The sequence below is a fragment of the Erpetoichthys calabaricus genome, chromosome 7, assembly GCF_900747795.2.
Source record: "Erpetoichthys calabaricus chromosome 7, fErpCal1.3, whole genome shotgun sequence".
In the NCBI taxonomy this organism is placed as follows: Eukaryota; Metazoa; Chordata; class Cladistia; order Polypteriformes; family Polypteridae; genus Erpetoichthys; species Erpetoichthys calabaricus.
The window spans coordinates 194,140,768-194,159,671 of NC_041400.2; the positions used below are offsets into that span (position 1 = coordinate 194,140,768).

At 40.0% G+C, this 18,904-nt stretch overlaps 1 protein-coding gene across 3 annotated transcripts in view; it reads left to right on the top strand.

Annotated features, from left to right (window-relative positions):
• The window catches only part of LOC114654202 (ADAMTS-like protein 1), a 388,522-nt gene that overhangs the window by 113,542 nt on the left and 256,076 nt on the right, over positions 1–18,904 (top strand). For all 3 annotated transcript variants that reach the window (XM_051929881.1, XM_051929878.1, XM_051929877.1), the window contains exon 2: positions 13,267–13,386. In XM_051929881.1, the coding sequence (XP_051785841.1) occupies positions 13,267–13,386 (120 nt within the window). The remainder of the gene's footprint in view (positions 1–13,266; positions 13,387–18,904) is intronic.

Here is an 18,904-nt window from a genome sequence, read left to right on the forward strand (position 1 = left end):
TTGCCACCATTTATTTTGTCCAAATCCCATGATTTGCTCAATTCAATTTAATTCCTATAAACTATATTTCTTTTTTTTTTGTTCTGTGTGTCTGCCGTCAGGTTGCTTATTCGGACCCTGCAGTGTTCTCTCATTACCTTTGCTCAGGTGTGCACAGGTGCAAACTTACCTTGATGGCTGAGCCTTTTTAAGCGACCCATTGATTTTTTTTTGGGGGGGGGATGCATTTTTGTGTTGCTTTGGGATAGTCCACCTCACTCTAATGAATCATTTTATTACTCATCTCCATGATTTAGCACTTAGAAAAACATCTAAACGTATGGCTGCTTTTTGGTATTCAATATTTGATTGAGATCTCTCTTAATCCTGGTCACTCCCAGGGCACATTCACCATCAACTGTGGGAGACTTCTAGGGGGGTGGGCACTTCCTGACGATGAGTGCCAGGTGGCTACACCTCTTGGGGGAACACACACAATACACATGGAACAAAACGACAGGCAGCTGGTGTATGTAAGAATAATGCAAACGATCGACAACAGTAACATTAATGTAAGTAAAAGAATCCAAAATGAACAAAACAGGCATAAAACGGGAATTTGAACCCCTGCCTAGAAACAGAACAGTTGTGATCCAGAAGTCCCACACACTGAAGACTTCCAAAAGCACGTTGTCCCAAATACTTCCAATAATGCCCACTAGAGGGGGACATCACTGGCAAACCCTAGCTAGTAATGGCAAAAACTGAATCTTTATAAAGTGAAATATTTATTCTTCACCAAAAGGATTCCAATCACAATGAAGCAAAATTAAGACAAAATGAACATGAAGACAATCCAAGTTGAACAAAGTCTAAGTACAGAATACAAATAGAGTGCGATGATTGGCAGGTGGCCCCGCCTCCTCAGGGTACCACCCACAAAATACATGGCTTTATGGGCGGGTTCATCTGTTTACACCAAGGGCAGCTGCCATGACTAGGAGTCTCAAGTTCTGAAGACTTTCCAAGCACGTCATCCCAAACACTTGCAATAATGACCACTAGAGGGGGACAGCACTGGCAAACCCTGGCTGGTAATACAGGCAAACACCGAATCTTTATAAAGTGAAAGATTTATTCTTCACAAGTAGGATTCCGATCACAGTGAAGCAAAATGAACACAAAGACAATCCAAGTTGAACAAAGTCCCAGTACAGAATCCAAATAGAGTGTGAAAAAAACAAACAAAAAAAAAAAGCATACAGCAGGAGGGTTGGAATTCTGGCAGTGATTGGCAGGTGACCCCGCCTCTTCAGGGGACCACCCACAAAACACATGGCTCAGTAGATTCCACCTGTTTACACCAGGGCAGCTGCCATGACTAGGAGTCACAAACTCTAAAGACTTCCATAGCATGTCGTCCCAAACACTTTCAGTAATGGCCACTAGAGGGGGACATCACTGGCAAACTCCGGTTAGTAATACCATCCATACAGTCAGGCCCATAAGTATCTGGACAGTGACACAGCTGTCATCATTTTGCCACTACGATGGATCTGACTCACAACAATCAAGATGTGACTGAAGTGTAGACTTTCAGCTTTAATTCAAAGGGTTGAACACAAACATTGTATGAGCCATTTAGAAAAGACAGCCATATTTATACATGGCCCCCATTTTCAGGGGCTCAGGAGCATTTGGACACACTAAGCTAATCCTCAATATAAAGATCCTTGTCAATATTTATTGGAAAGTCCTTTTCCGTCACTGACTACCTGAGGTCTGAGCCCTCGGCTGTCTCCAAGTGCTGCTTTCCCCCCCCAAGTGTTGCTCTGCCAGGCCTTCACTGCGGTGGTCTTCAGGTGCTGCTTGTTCGTTGGACTTTCTGCCATCAGTTTGGTCTTCAGCAGGTCACACGCATGTCCAGTTGGGTTGAGGTCACTTGGCCATTGACGAATATTCCACTTGTTTGTGTTGAGAAGCCCCTGGTTTGCTGTCCCAGTGTGTTTTGGCTGAACGTCAATCTGTACTGTGAAGTGTCGTCCTCTCAGTTTTGCAGCATTTGTCTGACTCTGAGCTGACAGTATAGCGCCCTGCACACTTCACAATCCATCCTGTGACTTCAATAAACATCAGTGAGTGACTTCCACTGGCAGCCATTCATGATCAGGTCATAACACGACTTCCACCATGTCTCATAGGTGATGTGGTGTTCATCAGATCAGGAGCCATTCTTCTCTTCTCCACACTCTTCTCTTTCCATCATTCTGTATGTATTTTTTCTCAGTTTCATTTGTCCCAAAACTGGACAGGCATCTAAAACATGTTTTTTGTCAAAGTCTAATCTGCCCTTCCTATGCTTGTGGTCTGCACCATGTGGTCAACCCTCTGTCTTTACGTTCATGGAGGCTTCCCTTGATTGTAGACTTTGACAATGACAGGCCCACCTCAGTGAGTGGTCTTGGTTTGACTAAATGTCATAATTGGTTCTTCTTCACCAAGGACAGAATTCTGCGATCATCCAGCTCAGTTGTCTTCTGTGGTTTTCCAGACCTTCTAGAGTTGCTGAGCTCATCTCTTTATGAATCTATCAAATGGTGGAGCTGGCCACTCCTGGGGCCTCATGTATAAAAATGTTGCGTACTCCTGTTTCCACACTCAAATCGCCATGTATAAAACCTAAACTTGGCGTAAAGCCACGCACATTTCCACGGTAGCTCCAACCCTGGCGTACGCAAGTTCTGCGCTCAGTTTTGCAGACTGGCGGCCCCAGCGTCAAAGCAGTGCTACTGTTCCTGAGTGGTTACCATTTCTTTTTTAGATCCACATCCCTGACTCGACTTTATCAAATACACTGAAATTAACCGCATATTGTTTATTAGTGTAATGCATCTGATTGTAATTAACCCGCAACAATATAATGGTCCACAGAATGGCCAAACTATTCTAAATGCCATAACTGCTTTAGCGTTGTTACTCTCACTGCACCTTCTTCTTCTTCTTCTTTCAGCCGCTCCCGTTAGGAGTTGCCACAGCGGATCATCTTTTTCTGTATTACTCTCACTGCACCACTCAGAGTATTTATATCACTGTATCTGAGTGTGGAATCACAGATCTACAGCAGCTGATTGGAAAGGGAATTATCAGGATACAGCATCAATGTGAATTTCCCATTGGGATTAATAAAGTATCTGTCTATCTATCTATCTATCTATCTATCTATCTATCTATCTATCTATCTATCTATCTATCTATCTATCTATCTATCTATCTATCTATCTATCTATCTATCTATCTATCTATCTATCTATCTATCTATCTATCTATCTATCAAACTATCTATCTATCAAACACACGCTGCCTCAGCCATGCGCACAGTCTATTTGAACTGCTCTCATGTGGCAAACACTTCAGAGCCTTTCCTGTAAGGACCTTGCGGTTCAGAAGCAGTTTCATCCCAAGAACTCTAAACGCACTCAATCAGTCCATCAAGTGCTCCTTGTAGACCTGTTAGTACTTATAAGTACAATCACCTCACTATAAACTTGTGATACAGTTATAATATTACACAACCTGAGCCACTTTATAAAGCGCGTATTTACATATGATGACGATATCATATTTAAGATGAAATGCAGCAAAATATGTTTATTTTACTATACAGTTAAATTTTAACTTCATTTAAATAATCTATATTGTAAATAATTAAACATGTGAGGACACGGTGTCGCTACACTAGCGAGGAGCTGGCGCCCCGTTCACGGATTGTTCCTGCCTCGCACTGTATTCTTGCTGGTGCTGACGCGACACTAGATGGATAGAATAATTAAACATGTACTACAAAAATATTTCGATATTTCTTAAAAGTTTTGAAGAATCGTCGTTCTAAGCTTACAGATGGCTTAACGTCTATTATAGAGCTGATTGTGTGGTGACTGGGTATTTGGAGAAAGAAAACCAAGGACAGGAATTGGAGGTTAGTACGTTTGAAAGAGACAGTACTGCTACAATAAAGTATTTCATCGAAGGTCGCGCACGGCGCAGCAAGCCTCTTGTGTGAGACATGAACAATCACTGCGCCACCGTGTTCCCATGTTTAATAACATGCTTTAACTCCTATCATCATGACAATGATATCACATATACTTCTCAGTATTTGAATTACTGTATTCAGAGAGCTGTAATATCACGAATGTAATGGATTCTGTGTCCTGTCGGAGGAAGAGAAAGCCGGTTTAAGACGCACGTAGTGATTCACACACACAGAGCACATAGAAGATCAAATACAGAACAAAGCATTTGACGTGCTACTTTAGTTACGATGGGATTTGAGAAACTAGTAAATATAATGATTTTAAGATGAAGTTTATAATGTTCTACTTTAATGACAAAATAAACTACGTGATTAAAGTGGAAATTTTTCAGTGTGTCCCTGTTTTTTTTTTTTTCTCTGTACCCTAATAAGCTTTCATATGGCACTCAGACAGTGGGCTACGACTCCCCTTTTCACGACGACTTTGATATCTGACAACTTCTTTTTTTATTTCGGGCACTGTGCAACTTTGTGAACTTGAGCTTTCGAGTTTCTCCGACACGCTATGTCACTCGATCAGCTTCCTTTTGTTGTTTATCCCACTGTTTAAACCAACAAACACTTAGTACGTTTTTCTTTGCCTCCACTTGGTATTCTCTGAAATTCTTCTATTATCCCCCGTGCTTTTGTCATTGTCTTTTCACAGAAGGCTGAGCTTAAGGGCTGTTTATATTGATTTGCATATTCAAAGAGGCGTAATTGTGGGAGGAGTTGGGGCAAGGCTGCAGGCGCGTGCACGTGTGTTACTTTTCACGCTGGCTGGGATTTATGTAGCAGAAGAACGTGGAAGTTGCCGTTCGCACAGATTTATGCATCTGGATTTTTTTGTGCGTGCGCACATTTCCGCTTTTGTGCTCACGCCATGTTATGGTGTGAGTTTTACGCACGGCGTTATGCATGAGGCCCCAGGTGTTTCTGTTGTCCCTCTGATGGGTTTGTTTTATTTTCTTTGCCTAATGATGGCCTCTTTTTACTTGCATGGACGGCTCTTTGGACCTTCTCCTCTGACCTCTGGCATCAACAAAGCATTCTCGGTCCTGATGCTCACTGGATATTTTCTCATTTGTGGACCATTCCCTGTAAACCCTGGAGATGGTTGGGCGTGAAAATCCCAGCGGATCAGCAGTTTGTGAAATAATCAGACACCAGTAGCCATGCCATGCTCAGAGTCACTTCTGTCACCTTCCCACCCCATTGTGATGCTCGGTTTGAACTTCAGCAGGTGGTCTTGATGAGGTCTGCAGGCCGACATGCACTGAGTTGCTGCATATGTGATTGGCTGGTTAGATCTTTGCATTAACAAGCATTTGAACAGGTATACCTAATTAAGTGGCCGGTGAGTGTATGACACAGTTGCATCACCCTGAAGCACACAGAGCAGGTCCAGTGTATATATTTTTTCTATATGCCACTATGTTGGCTGGGATTGGCTCCAGCAGACCCCCCCGTAACCCTGTGTTTGGATTCAGCGGGTTGGAAAATGTATGGATGGACATCAAGCATGCACGGCTGGGGGTCCTCAGACAAGTATGACTGAAGTAAGCGATACCACTCTGGGGTGAGAGGGGGCGCTGTCGCTTACAGCAGCCTGTCCTTTCTCCACAGCTCAGGACACTCCTACCTGGCCGTGACATCAGGAGCAAGCCCCGCCCCTTCTGGCCAATCCGAATATATATAAATGCAATTGGTACAGAAAGGTGGCGCTGTTATGCCAACCAGAACCTGCGTCTGCTAAGAGCCAGAGATGCAAAAAATGAAACAGAGTGACCGAGCTTTCATCAGCGTCACTTGAATGGTGCGTTTCAGCACTCATTTCTTTTTGGGGCTACCAGGATGGTACCCCAATACTTTTCTCTGCTTCTGACTGCTTCCTCGCCTCTAGCCTCAGCCATTGCAGTCGCGGTGAATGAGTTAAATAAACATACACCAGGGTCTGTACTGGTAGTTGGGTCAAATCTTTGGGGTATCTGCTGAGTCACTACCCCCCCCCCCCCCCCTTCCATTGAACAGACCCCTGTGACTCCTCAATCGCTGCTAGCTGCCTATAATGATATTTTCCGAGCGGACCCTTCTGACCAAAGTCAATCCTGCCTCCACAAGGTCCGGCAATGGGATACGCTGCATTCCGTTTTTGCAGCTCCACACAGGGAGTAATCAATTCAACGCTTTTCAAAAGTGCTGAGAAACCAAATAAATCAGGGGATTAAGATAAAAAAAAAAAAACTGGATTGCGGTACCAAAAAACAAGCAAAGCTGGACACGTTTGAAGTTCTGCGTTCAACTCGCTTGCCGTCTGAAAGCCAATGTACTTAACCTCTGACAGACCTTCAAATTATAGCTGGTGGAGCCAACGGGATTCAGGGCCAAACCGGAGTCGGAGCCAATCCAGGAAGCTGCCTTGGCTCCGTGTGGCCGAAATGGAGCCAAGCCGGACAGAGCTAATGAAATCATACAGAAGCAGGAGGCTCTCTAGGAAGAGATTAAATGACATTAAGATGAACAGGGGATTGGATTTGTATTCAGCCATTATGCATGTGGGAGGAAATGGAGCCTTACAGGTGGCTGAAGTTACATTATTAGCATTTATTATGTGTGTGTCACCCTGGTGGCTTTTCTGAAGTGATCATGATGCATCATAAATCTGAACAAAAGGCTCATAGGGATATTATTTATATGGCATATTCTGAGCGTGTTTCACCAGAGATTTAGAAAACCAGGTCTGTTAAAAACCTTAAGACACCTCATGTTTGCCCATTTTGGGTTTATTAAGTTCCTCTGTTATAGTCAGCAAAATAGCAAAGTGCTTCAGATTTAAAACATCAGCTTTCAAATTATATAACACTGGCCGTGCTACCCGTCTGAGATGCGTTGAAATCTCAGTAATTAACGCAAACCTTCATGATAATGTTGTAGTGCACCATCTATTGGGATGTATTTTGTAATGCACGTAGTAATAAAATGCTTCTAATGTGTCATTCCAACAGATGGTGCATCACAAACATTGGTAGTAATAAAATGCATTACTGCAAATGTTTAGATGCACCATCTGTTAGCATGATAAATGCAATGCATATGTCTCTGTTTTATGCCATTTTGTATGGGATTCAGAGAAGCAGTGTTAATGTTTGTGTTGCACCATCTGTTGGAATGACAAATACAATGCATTTTATTAGTACAAATGTTTGTGTTGCGCCATCAGTTGGAAAAAAAGACATAGCAACCAAATGGACACACAGATACTTATATTTTATTAAGGTGTCTGCATTGCATTTTTCTTTCCAACAGATGGTGCATCACAAACATTGGTAGTAATAAAATGCATTATTACCAATGTTTTAGATGCACCATCTGTTAGCATGATAAATACAATGCATATGTCTCTGTTTTATGCCATTTGGTATGGGATTCATAGAATCAGTGTTAATGTTTGTGTTGCGCCATCCATTGGAATAAAAAGACATAGCAACCACATGGACACACAGACACTTATCCTTTTATTAAGGTGCATGCATTGCATTTTTCATTCCAACAGATGGCACATCACAAACTTTGGTAGAAATAAAATGCATTACTACCAATGTTTTAGATGCACCATCTGTTAGCATGATAAATGCAATGCATATGTCTCTGTTATATGCCATTTGATATGGGATTCATTGAAGCAATGTTAATGTTTGTGATACGCCATCTGTTGCAATGACAAATACATTGCATTTTATTAGTACAAATGTTTGTGTTGCTCCATCAGTTGGAAAAATAGACATAGCAACCACATAGACATACAGACATTTATCCTTTTATTAAGGTACATGCATTGCATTTTTCATTCCAGCAGATGGTGCATCACAATCGGTGGTAGTAATAAAATGCATTACTACCAATGCTTAAGATGCACCATCTGTTAGCATGATAAATGTAAGCATGTGTTTCTGTTATATGCCATTTGGTATGGGATTCATAGAAGCAGTGTTAATGTTTGTGACGCGCCATCTGTTGGAATGACAAATGCAATGCAGCAGCCTTAATATACGGAAAAGTGTCTGTGTGTCAGTCTGTGTGTCCATCCATTTGCATTGCATTTGTCACTCCAACAGATGGTACATCACCAACATTAACACTACTTTTACAAATCCCATACCAAATGGCATATAACAATGAGTTCTACAATGATTACTGCGATTTCAACCCGTCTTAGATGGGTAGAATAGTTAGTTTCAAAACAGAATAATTTTACACTCCAGAGCAATGCCTGACAGCAATTTGATGTATGAGTTTTTCAGAGAGTCCCTTGCCCTGACATGCAATGTGACTTGTAGGACCCTCTGTCCACGTGGGCCTTTGTCCAGTCTATTCAGTTTGCCACAGGTGGACCCCAATCGAGTTCTAGAAACATCGCAAGAAAATTAAAGCAAACAAGTGGCACCTGAGAACAACAAGGATGACCACAACAAAGGAAGGAGAGATTTCAGTTTTGTTTGTTTTTTTTAATTTTTAATACATTTAAAAAAAAACCTCACAATTCTATTGAGTGTAGACTGAAGGGCAAAACTGGCAAATGTATCCTTTTAAAATGGAATCTGCAAGAGGGGTCTCAGAAGTTTCTGATCCACCCAGGCGCACAGATATCATCTTTGCGTTTTCAGTCGACGTCAGATCAGTACGCTTTCTTGTTTTTCTTAATTTTCTATTGACAGCAAGGTCATCTCGGGTGGGCCGAACATGACAGCTGAGAATGCAGCGAGGAGGCCCCTCATTCACTCCCTTCAGGCACTTGGCCGAGCTTTGCTGATGTTGAATTCGTATCGAGTATCAGAGCACAATGCGATTTAAAAACAAACAAAAAAAAATGAAGTAAACCAAAAACAGATTGTAAATGATGTGAAAGCCTAGTGGAAGTCCTAAATAGATGGAATAATAACAATAATAATAATAATACCAATAAGGCAGAGGTCTCGCCCACCCCTCGGCATTCTCAGACTCCTAGACGGCTGCCCCGCGCACAGCCACCTCGCTGCCGCTAATTGGCCAAAGTTGATACTTGGAAATTTTTCGCAGGTTTGCACAGATTTGAGTTGTCATTTCTAACGCTGGCCCACCATGCGATTCCCACAGCCCCTTAATGTTTTTTTTTTTTTTTCACAAGGGGTTGCTTAGCAGCTCAGATCCCACTGGGATTTTCCAAATTCTGTTTGTGAAGGATCCCGTGTGGCTGTAGACCTTCTTTTTCTTCTTTAGCCATCAGTTCAAGTCAAAGAGAACCCCGTAGGCACCTGAAGAGAAAGGAACCCCCTCTCCACCCCCTCCCTCCCACCAAATACCCACTTCTTCTTGGGGTCCTGACCACAAAATCTCGTAAAATGGGTGCTGACACGAGGGCAAGAAATGGAGCTTAAATAATTCATTTAATGAGGGCTCACACCAAGGACTAAACTTCCTCAGGCGTCTTTATGGGGTCAGCCTCAGGTGTGCCGTGTGACACGAACCACGATGACGTCACAGTCCTGTCCTTCAGAACGGCTTCAGGAACTGATAGATAGATAGATAGATAGATAGATAGATAGATAGATAGATAGATAGATAGATAGATAGATAGATAGATAGATAGATAGATAGATAGATAGATAGATAGATAGATAGATAGATAGATAGATAGATAGATATTTTATTAATCCCAAAGGGAAATTCACAATGGATGTTCAAACTGTTCTTTATACAGCCTCCAGTTAATCCAAAATGCGGCTGCAAGAATTATTACAAGAACAAGAAAATACAAACACATAACTCCAGTTTTTAAATCCTTACAGTGGCTTCCGGTTAAGTTTAGGGCAGATTTCAAAATCCTCCTTTTATCATATAAAGTCTTAAATGACCAAGGTCCGACTTACTTATCTGAACTTATCATGACTTACAAACCTGACTGAGCGCACATTAAGATCTCAAGATGCCGGTCTGCTTATGGTTCCAAGGATTAATAAAATAACAGTGGGAGGTCGAGTTTTTAGTTACAGGGCCCCTAAACTGTGGAATGGTCTGCCTGCTACTATAAGAGATGCCCCTTCAGTCTCAGCTTTTAAATCCCGGCTGAAGACTCACTACTTCAGTTTAGCACACCCTGACTAGAGCTGCTGATTAACTGTACAGACTGCATCTCTGTTGTTATATATATATATATATATATATATATATATATATATATATATATATATATATATATATATATATATATATATATATATATATATATATATACAGACACTAGCTGTTCCCCGCAGCTCCGCCCAAGTAGTCGTGAAACAGGACAAACATTAAAAATCAATTGAAAATTTAAAAAAATGTCCATCCATCCATCCATCCATCCATGGACTTTTCTTATCCAAGAGCCTCTTGATGTACAATGTTTTTGGTTTTGCTATCGGGGAGAGAATGTAGCTCTAATCTCTTTGCCAAACATGCTAAAAGTTGGCAAGGTATCTCTGGCCAAGCAGAAGGTAGGTACACTCTAACGTCAAACGTTGGCACTGTATGTTCAGCTCTGACGGGAGAGCGTCCCCCATGTGGGGAGACAAGCAAGGGGCCGTGACATCTCTGGCAATCAGCAGCTACCTTCTAACACACACGTAAGAGAGGCTAGCGTGTGAGTGAGGAGTGCCCCGCTTCCCCATTCCCTCGGCCAGAAGCGTCTCCTTTGGATTCGCTCAAATAAATCGGTATCACTAGAGAACTATGATACTTAGCACGATGAAAGAAGTCGCAAAATCAACCGGAATGTTCAAGCCAGTCAGTCAGTCAGTCATTTTCCAACCCGCTATAACTTAACACAGGGTCACGGGGGTCTGCTGGAGCCAGTCCTAGCCAGCACAGGGCACAAGGCAGGAACAAATCCCGGGCAAGGCGCCAGCCCACCGCGGGGTGCACACACACACACACACACACACACCAAGCACACACTAGGGACAATTTAGAATCGCCAGTGCACCTAACCTGCATGTCTTTGGACTGTGGGAGGAAACCCACGCAGATACGGGGAGAACATGCAAACTCCATGCAGGAAGCGAACCCGGGTCTCCTTACTGCAAGCGCTACCACTGTGCCACTGTGCTGCTCAATGTTCAAGCAAATTATAGAAAAAAACCCCGATTTAAATCCGTTAAGAAGTTCTCTTGTGAAAATGGACAGACATACAGACAAACGTTGGATTTTATATATATATATACTAGCAAATCGTGGTTGCGAAAATTTCACAAGTAAAAAAGCATTAATGAAATGATGATGAGGGAGAGAAGAACATCACATGTTACAATAAGAAAGGAGATTATTTTAATAAGTAGTGACTTGTGAGAGGACTCAATATTAGAATAGTCACATGATCAGTATGGGCTATGATTGTAGTCACTTACAACAGCACGAATATTTACAATAAAAGTGTAACATGAACAGGTAATTTATAATTTAAAAGAACTAAAACATCTCATGGCAAATTATGGTGACTTCAGGTATTGTGGCATTTTGGGTATTCATACATACCTCCGCCTTCATACATGGGTTACAACGGCCACCATCTGACAACGTGGAAGGAGCTCTGCAGACTCCCGTGAATAAAATATACAGAAAATAAAATATAATAAAATATACTGAATAAAATAAATAAGAATAAAATGTACTGAAAAAGCGAGCACTTAACAATGAAAAGTGAAAAGTGTGATTAGGTCATTGAAATGTAATCTGATCTATCTATCTATCTATCTATCTATCTATCTATCTATCTATCTATCTATCTATCTATCTATCTATCTATCTATCTATCTATCTATCTATCATATAGTGCCTTTCACCCATCTATCTATCTATCTATCTATCTATCTATCTATCTATCTATCTATCTATCTATCTATCTATCTATCTATCTATCTATCTATCTATCATATAGTGCCTTTCACCCATCTATCTATCTATCTATCTATCTATCTATCTATCTATCTATCTATCTATCTATCTATCTATCTATCTATCTATCTATCTATCTATCTATCTATCTATCTATCTATCATATAGTGCCTTTCACCCATCTATCTATCTATCTATCTATCTATCTATCTATCTATCTATCTATCTATCTATCTATCTATCTATCATATAGTGACTTTCACCCATCTATCTATCTATCTATCTATCTATCTATCTATCTATCTATCTATCTATCTATCTATCTATCTATCTATCTATCTATCTATCTATCATATATTGCCTTTCACCCATCTATCTATCTATCTATCTATCTATCTATCTATCTATCTATCTATCTATCTATCTATCTATCTATCTATCTATCTATCTATCTATCTATCTATCTATCTATCATATAGTGCCTTTCACCCATCTATCTATCTATCTATCTATCTATCTATCTATCTATCTATCTATCTATCTATCTATCTATCTATCTATCTATCTATCTATCTATCTATCTATCTATCTATCTATCTATCTATCTATCTATCATATAGTGCCTTTCACCCATCTATCTATCTATCTATCTATCTATCTATCTATCTATCTATCTATCTATCTATCTATCTATCTATCTATCTATCTATCTATCTATCTATCTATCTATTATATAGTGCCTTTCTTACATTGTATACTCTTCCCACTTTGTCATTATTGTGAATAGCAGGGTCTTTGTTTGAGTGCCCCCCTTCATTTTCACAGTCTCTCTGACCACACATTTATCCATCCATCTATTATCCAACCTGCTATATCCTAACTACAGGGTCACGGGGGTCTGCTGGAGCCAATCCCAGCCAGCACAGGACGCAAGGCAGGAAACAAATCCCGGGCAGGGCGCCGGCCCACCGCAGGGCGCACACACACACACACACACACACACACACACACACACACACACACACACCAAGCACACACTAGGGACAATTTAGGATCACCAATGCACCTAACCTGCATGTCTTTGGATTGTGGGAGGAAACCCATGCGGACACGGGGAGAACATGCAAACTCCACGCAGGCGGGACCCGGGAAGCGAACCCGGGTCTCCTAACTGCGAGGCAGCAGTGCTACCCACTGCGCCACCACACATTTAAAAAGCTAAATTTTGCTAAAACAGCCCATCAGTGTTACGGCGCCCTCTTCAGTATTTCAACTGCACTGTTCTAATTCTTCTTCCACTTCTCACGCAGGTTTGCGCACATGGAGATGAAGGAGCCATCTTTTTACGGGAGTACCCGCTTGTCCGAATGGAAGACCACCCTGAAGAATCCATTTTTGAAACCTCTGCAAATCCTAAGTCCGATGATCCCGTAAGTGCTGATTTTATTACTGAAGCTAGGCTTTGGCTGTTTTGTTTTTTGTATTTTATTTTTTTCTTATGCTGGTTGTGCCCTGCACCTTATACTTGCTCGGAGAGGCTCCATCTTCCCCTGCGCTCAGTCCTGGATCATAAAATGGATGGGCAGATGAAATGATGTTTTTCCGGGCAGTCACAGGTTTAATGGGCAGCCCACCTGTGTTGTGATGTTAGTTGATGGAGATGGGACTGAGATGGCGGTCGGAGGGCTCTGAGTTGGTCTCAACTGGCATTGTTATGGTCAAGCCCGAGTTCCTTTGCTATTTAAGTCTAAATTGTGACTTTTATCTTTTTTTTATTGTCATTAATTATTTTCTTTTTTTAATGTTGTCGTGTTCATTTATTATTTGTCTAATTGTGTATCGTCTGTTATTTTTATTCTGCTAGGTTGTTATGAGGTATTTGTGTTTATCTTGCAGTTTTCTCCTGTTTCTTGTTTTTTGTGGGTTGGCTCATCAAGAGGCGGGGCCACACATCCATCTCTATTAAGGGCCCGCCCCCTACCCTAGAAAGACAGGCTGGGAGTTGAAGTTCAGGGCAGGTCATATTCAATGCACTGTGGTGCACTTTGGTGGGATTTGTGAGTTTTGTATTTTCTTTGGTTTTGAACTCTGCTTCTTGACTAATTTTTTGGCTTCTGTTATGTGGAGTTTGTATTGAGACCCTCTTACTTTGAATCGTCTGTTAGACAAATCCTTTATGCTTATTTTGTTGCTCTTTTGTTGCTCTTCCGATTCCTCAAAAATATCCTCCTTTGATCCTCCTCCTGTGTACAAGCCAGGGGTTGACAGTGATCCCCTCCCTTTTGGGACATTTTGAGTTTTTTTTCAGGACATTTCACAGTGTGTTGGATTCTGAAGTGTGTTTTGGCCTGGCACTCTAGTGGAGGTAAGGTTGCCCCTTGTCTAGGCAGGCTGGCAGGATTCAGGCCTGCTTCCCTGGCTGTTTTTGAAAGGCCCACCGCACTTAATAGGTAGGTGGGCACAAAACACGGGAACATGCGTGTCGTCACACTGCTGTGCCTGCTGTTAAATTCTTGCTGGGACTCTGTCACTAGCTTCAGTCGGACTTGTTCTTTAAAAAACGTGTCTTTTCTTTTTCTTTGTCATTTCTTTTGCTCCATCTGTTTGTGCTGATTGTTCTCTTTTACTATTTCAATAATTTGGTGCTTCTTTTGTGTTTCATAATTCTCTCCCTTTGAGTCTTAATTGTTTGGTTTTGTTTTCCTTTTTGCCTTCCCCCTCTTTTTATTGAGTCCAAAGGAGCAGGGCCTCATCATCATGTGGGTGGGTCGCTGAGGGTCCTGAGGCCACAGTGGAGGTCTTCTTGAGCCCACATTCTCACCTTGGAGGTTCTCAATGAGAGTCCCTGAGGTGAAGCTTTTCATTGTGTTTGCTGTCACTTGTGATGTTTTGTGGGGTCCCCTTTAGCCCTCACATCACTATGTTTAGTGATGGGCCCTGACGGGACTTCACATTGTGTTCGTTGTTGTGGACTGGGCTTCAAAAAGAGATGTCTTTATTTTCATTCCTCAAATGCTTCATTGTTTTATTTTTTCATTTTGCAAACTGATTATTTAATTTAAAACTTTTCAGTTAAATTTATAATAAGCTCATTTTTTCATCAGTTATATAGTTTACATTGTTTTATAATTTAGTTGTGATTAAATGCATTAAGAGATATGTAGACAGATTTGATAGGAACTACATAACAGACGTGTGAAGTTCATAATGTGATTGAGACAGACAGAGAGATGTGAAAGGCACTATATAATAGATAATAGATAGATATGAAAGGCACTATATGATAGATAGATAGATAGATAGATAGATAGATAGATAGATAGATAGATAGATAGATAGATAGATAGATAGAGTGAAAGGCACTATATAAAAGATAGATAGATATGAAAGGCACTATAGATAGATAGATAGATAGATAGATAGATAGATAGATAGATAGATAGATAGATAGATAGATAGATAGAGTGAAAGGCACTATATAAAAGATAGATAGATAGATAGATAGATAGATAGATAGATAGATAGATAGATAGATAGATAGATAGATAGATAGAGTGAAAGGCACTATATAAAAGATAGATAGATATGAAAGGCACTATATGATAGATAGATAGATATGAAAGGCACTATATGAAAGATAGATAGTGAAAGGCACTATATAAAAGATAGATAGATAGATAGATAGATAGATAGATAGATAGATAGATAGATAGATATGAAAGGCACTGTATAATAGATAGATAGATATGAAAGTATGAAGGGCACTATATGATAGATAGATATGAAAGGCACTATATGAAAGATAGATAGATATGAAAGGCACTATATAAAAGATAGAGTGAAAGACACTATATAATAGACAGATAGGTATGAAAGGCACTATATGATAGATAGAGTGAAAGGCACTATATAAAAGATAGATAGATAGAGTGAAAGGCACTATATACAAGATAGGTAGATAGATAGAGTGAAAGGCACTATATAAAAGATAGATAGATAGATAGATAGATAGAGTAAAAGGCACTATATAAAAGATAGATAGATATGAAAGGCACTATATGAACGATAGATAGAGTGAAAGGCACTATATAAAAGATAGATAGATAGATAGATAGATAGATAGATAGATAGATAGATAGATAGATAGATAGAGTGAAAGGCACTGTATAATAGATAGATAGATATGAAAGTATGAAGGGCACTATATGATAGATTGATATGAAAGGCACTATATGAAAGATAGATAGATATGAAAGGCACTATATAAAAGATAGAGTGAAAGACACTATATAATAGACAGATAGGTATGAAAGGCACTATATGATAGATAGAGTGAAAGGCACTATATAAAAGATAGATAGATAGAGTGAAAGGCACTATATACAAGATAGGTAGATAGATAGAGTGAAAGGCACTATATAAAAGATAGATAGATAGATAGATAGATAGATAGATAGATAGATAGATAGATAGAGTGAAAGGCACTATATAAAAGGTAGATAGATATGAAAGGCACTATATGATAGATAGATAGATATGAAAGGCACTATATGAACGATAGATAGAGTGAAAGGCACTATATAAAAGATAGATAGCTAGATAGATAGATAGATATGAAAGGCACTGTATAATAGATAGATAGATATGAAAGTATGAAGGGCACTATATGATAGATTGATATGAAAGGCACTATATGAAAGATAGATAGATATGAAAGGCACTATATAAAAGATAGAGTGAAAGACACTATATAATAGACAGATAGGTATGAAAGGCACTATATGATAGATAGATTGAAAGGCACTATATAAAAGATAGATAGATAGATAGATAGATAGATAGATAGATAGATAGATAGATAGATAGATAGATAGAGTGAAAGGCACTATATACAAGATAGGTAGATAGATAGAGTGAAAGGCACTATATAAAAGATAGATAGATAGGTAGATAGATAGATAGAGTGAAAGGCACTATATAAAAGATAGATAGATAGATAGAGTGAAAGGCACTATATAAAAGATAGGTAGATAGATAGAGTGAAAGGCACTATATACAAGATAGATAGATAGATAGAGTGAAAGGCACTATATAAAAGATAGGTAGATAGATAGAGTGAAAGGCACTATATAAAAGATAGGTAGATAGATAGAGTGAAAGGCACTATATAAAAGATAGATAGATAGATAGATAGAGTGAAAGGCACTATATAAAAGATAGCTAGATAGATAGATATGAAAGGCACTATTTAATAGATAGATAGATAAATAGATAGACAGATAGATAGACAGATAGACAGATAGACAGAGTGATAGGCACTATATAATAGATAGATAGATAGATCGATGAACATGAGAAGCTCTTTTTTACAGAAGTTAAAGGCATTACACAATAAGCAGGTAGATGTGAAAGGCGCCATATGTCAGGTCAGCCTGCTCTGCCTACGCTGTCTCATCTCTGTTGCCTGTGCCGTTGGTGTTTTCAGGTAATTTAAATATCCAAACAAACAAACAATTTCTGGGAATAGAGAGCCCTAAACTGAAGGCTGTGTCTGTGGAGCTGACGGCCCAAGTCCCCCTTGTGATGTGCTGTGCCTTCCTCACCGATTTACTTGCGTTTTGCTGCCCTTCTCCTGTTGTGTGTGACCTCCTTTGCACCTGCAGTCAGATCAGCTGAAGGATGTGCAGAGCTGAAATGGCCGCCAGTTTACAGATTCTGTGTGTCGCAGGTTGAATCGGCCACCTCTCGGGTAGTTTAAGGTTCAAGTCCTAAAGCTGTGAGTGTGCTGTTAACTTCTTGTGATGCCTTTACTTGGAGCTTTAAAGGTCCACTGCTTCCATTCAGACGGTTATTTCGTTGATTAACTCCCCAAGATAGTTTTCTGATTTGCAGTGCTCAGATTCTCCACCCAGTGGTGTGAATGGAAACTGCAACCACAACTTGTGAAATACAGTGAGAAGTGTTATGAATTACTTCAATAAATGATTTTTGTGCATATCCATCTATTGATCCCTGATATGAACTCACACAGCTTAGGAACGGCAGAGCCTGTCTTGACAGCACCAGGTGCCAGGCAGGAGTTGACTGTGGACAGGACGCTTGACGCATTCACCCTCATAACACCAGACGTTGGACTGACGTACTTAGAGACAACCCACGTAGACTTTGGTGAAGGTGCCAACTCCAAACAGACTGAGCCAGAGTGTTAATCCTAATGCTTGGAACTGTAAGGCCAATGGGTGCTGACTTGTCATGAACATCGGGGAGGCAAAATTATAGGCTACAACATACATGACAATAATAATAATCATAATAATCATCATCATCATAGTAATGATAATCAAGCTGGCACAGCACAGAAGACAAAGACACAGCAAAGTAAAATCAAACAATAAACGCAGCAACAGGACTAAAGGCTTTGCCTGCATTGCTAAAGGCCGATTTAAATAAAGTCTGACTGGATGGCGATACTGCCTTATTTGCATATATGAATCATGGGAATAAGTTTAAAGATAACCATTATGCTTTGCTTTGACTAAATATTGTGACTATATTAGTCTACTCCTTTCATTTCAAGTTCCAGAATTTAATTTGTATGGTTTTTAGAGGCTGCCCTGATAAGCTGTATTGAAGATTATGTTGTTACCATCACTGTAAGCTTCTTCTTAGGTAGGTGAACTAAATAAAGACTTAAACATGTTCTGTTCTGTTCTGTCTATTTGTTAAATGAGCATCCATGTTATTATACCTGACTCTCTATTAGTATATATACGTGTGTGTGTGTGTCTCTGCATTTCCATCTCTGTGTTCATGACAGTATTTTTTTCAGTATTTTGTTGCTTAGACTAATTTCCTATCTTATTATATTTTCTTTTCTTTTTCTTCTTTCATTGTTTTTATCACTACCTGTGCTACCTGTGTAAGATGGCTTGATATCTAAGTAGTCGG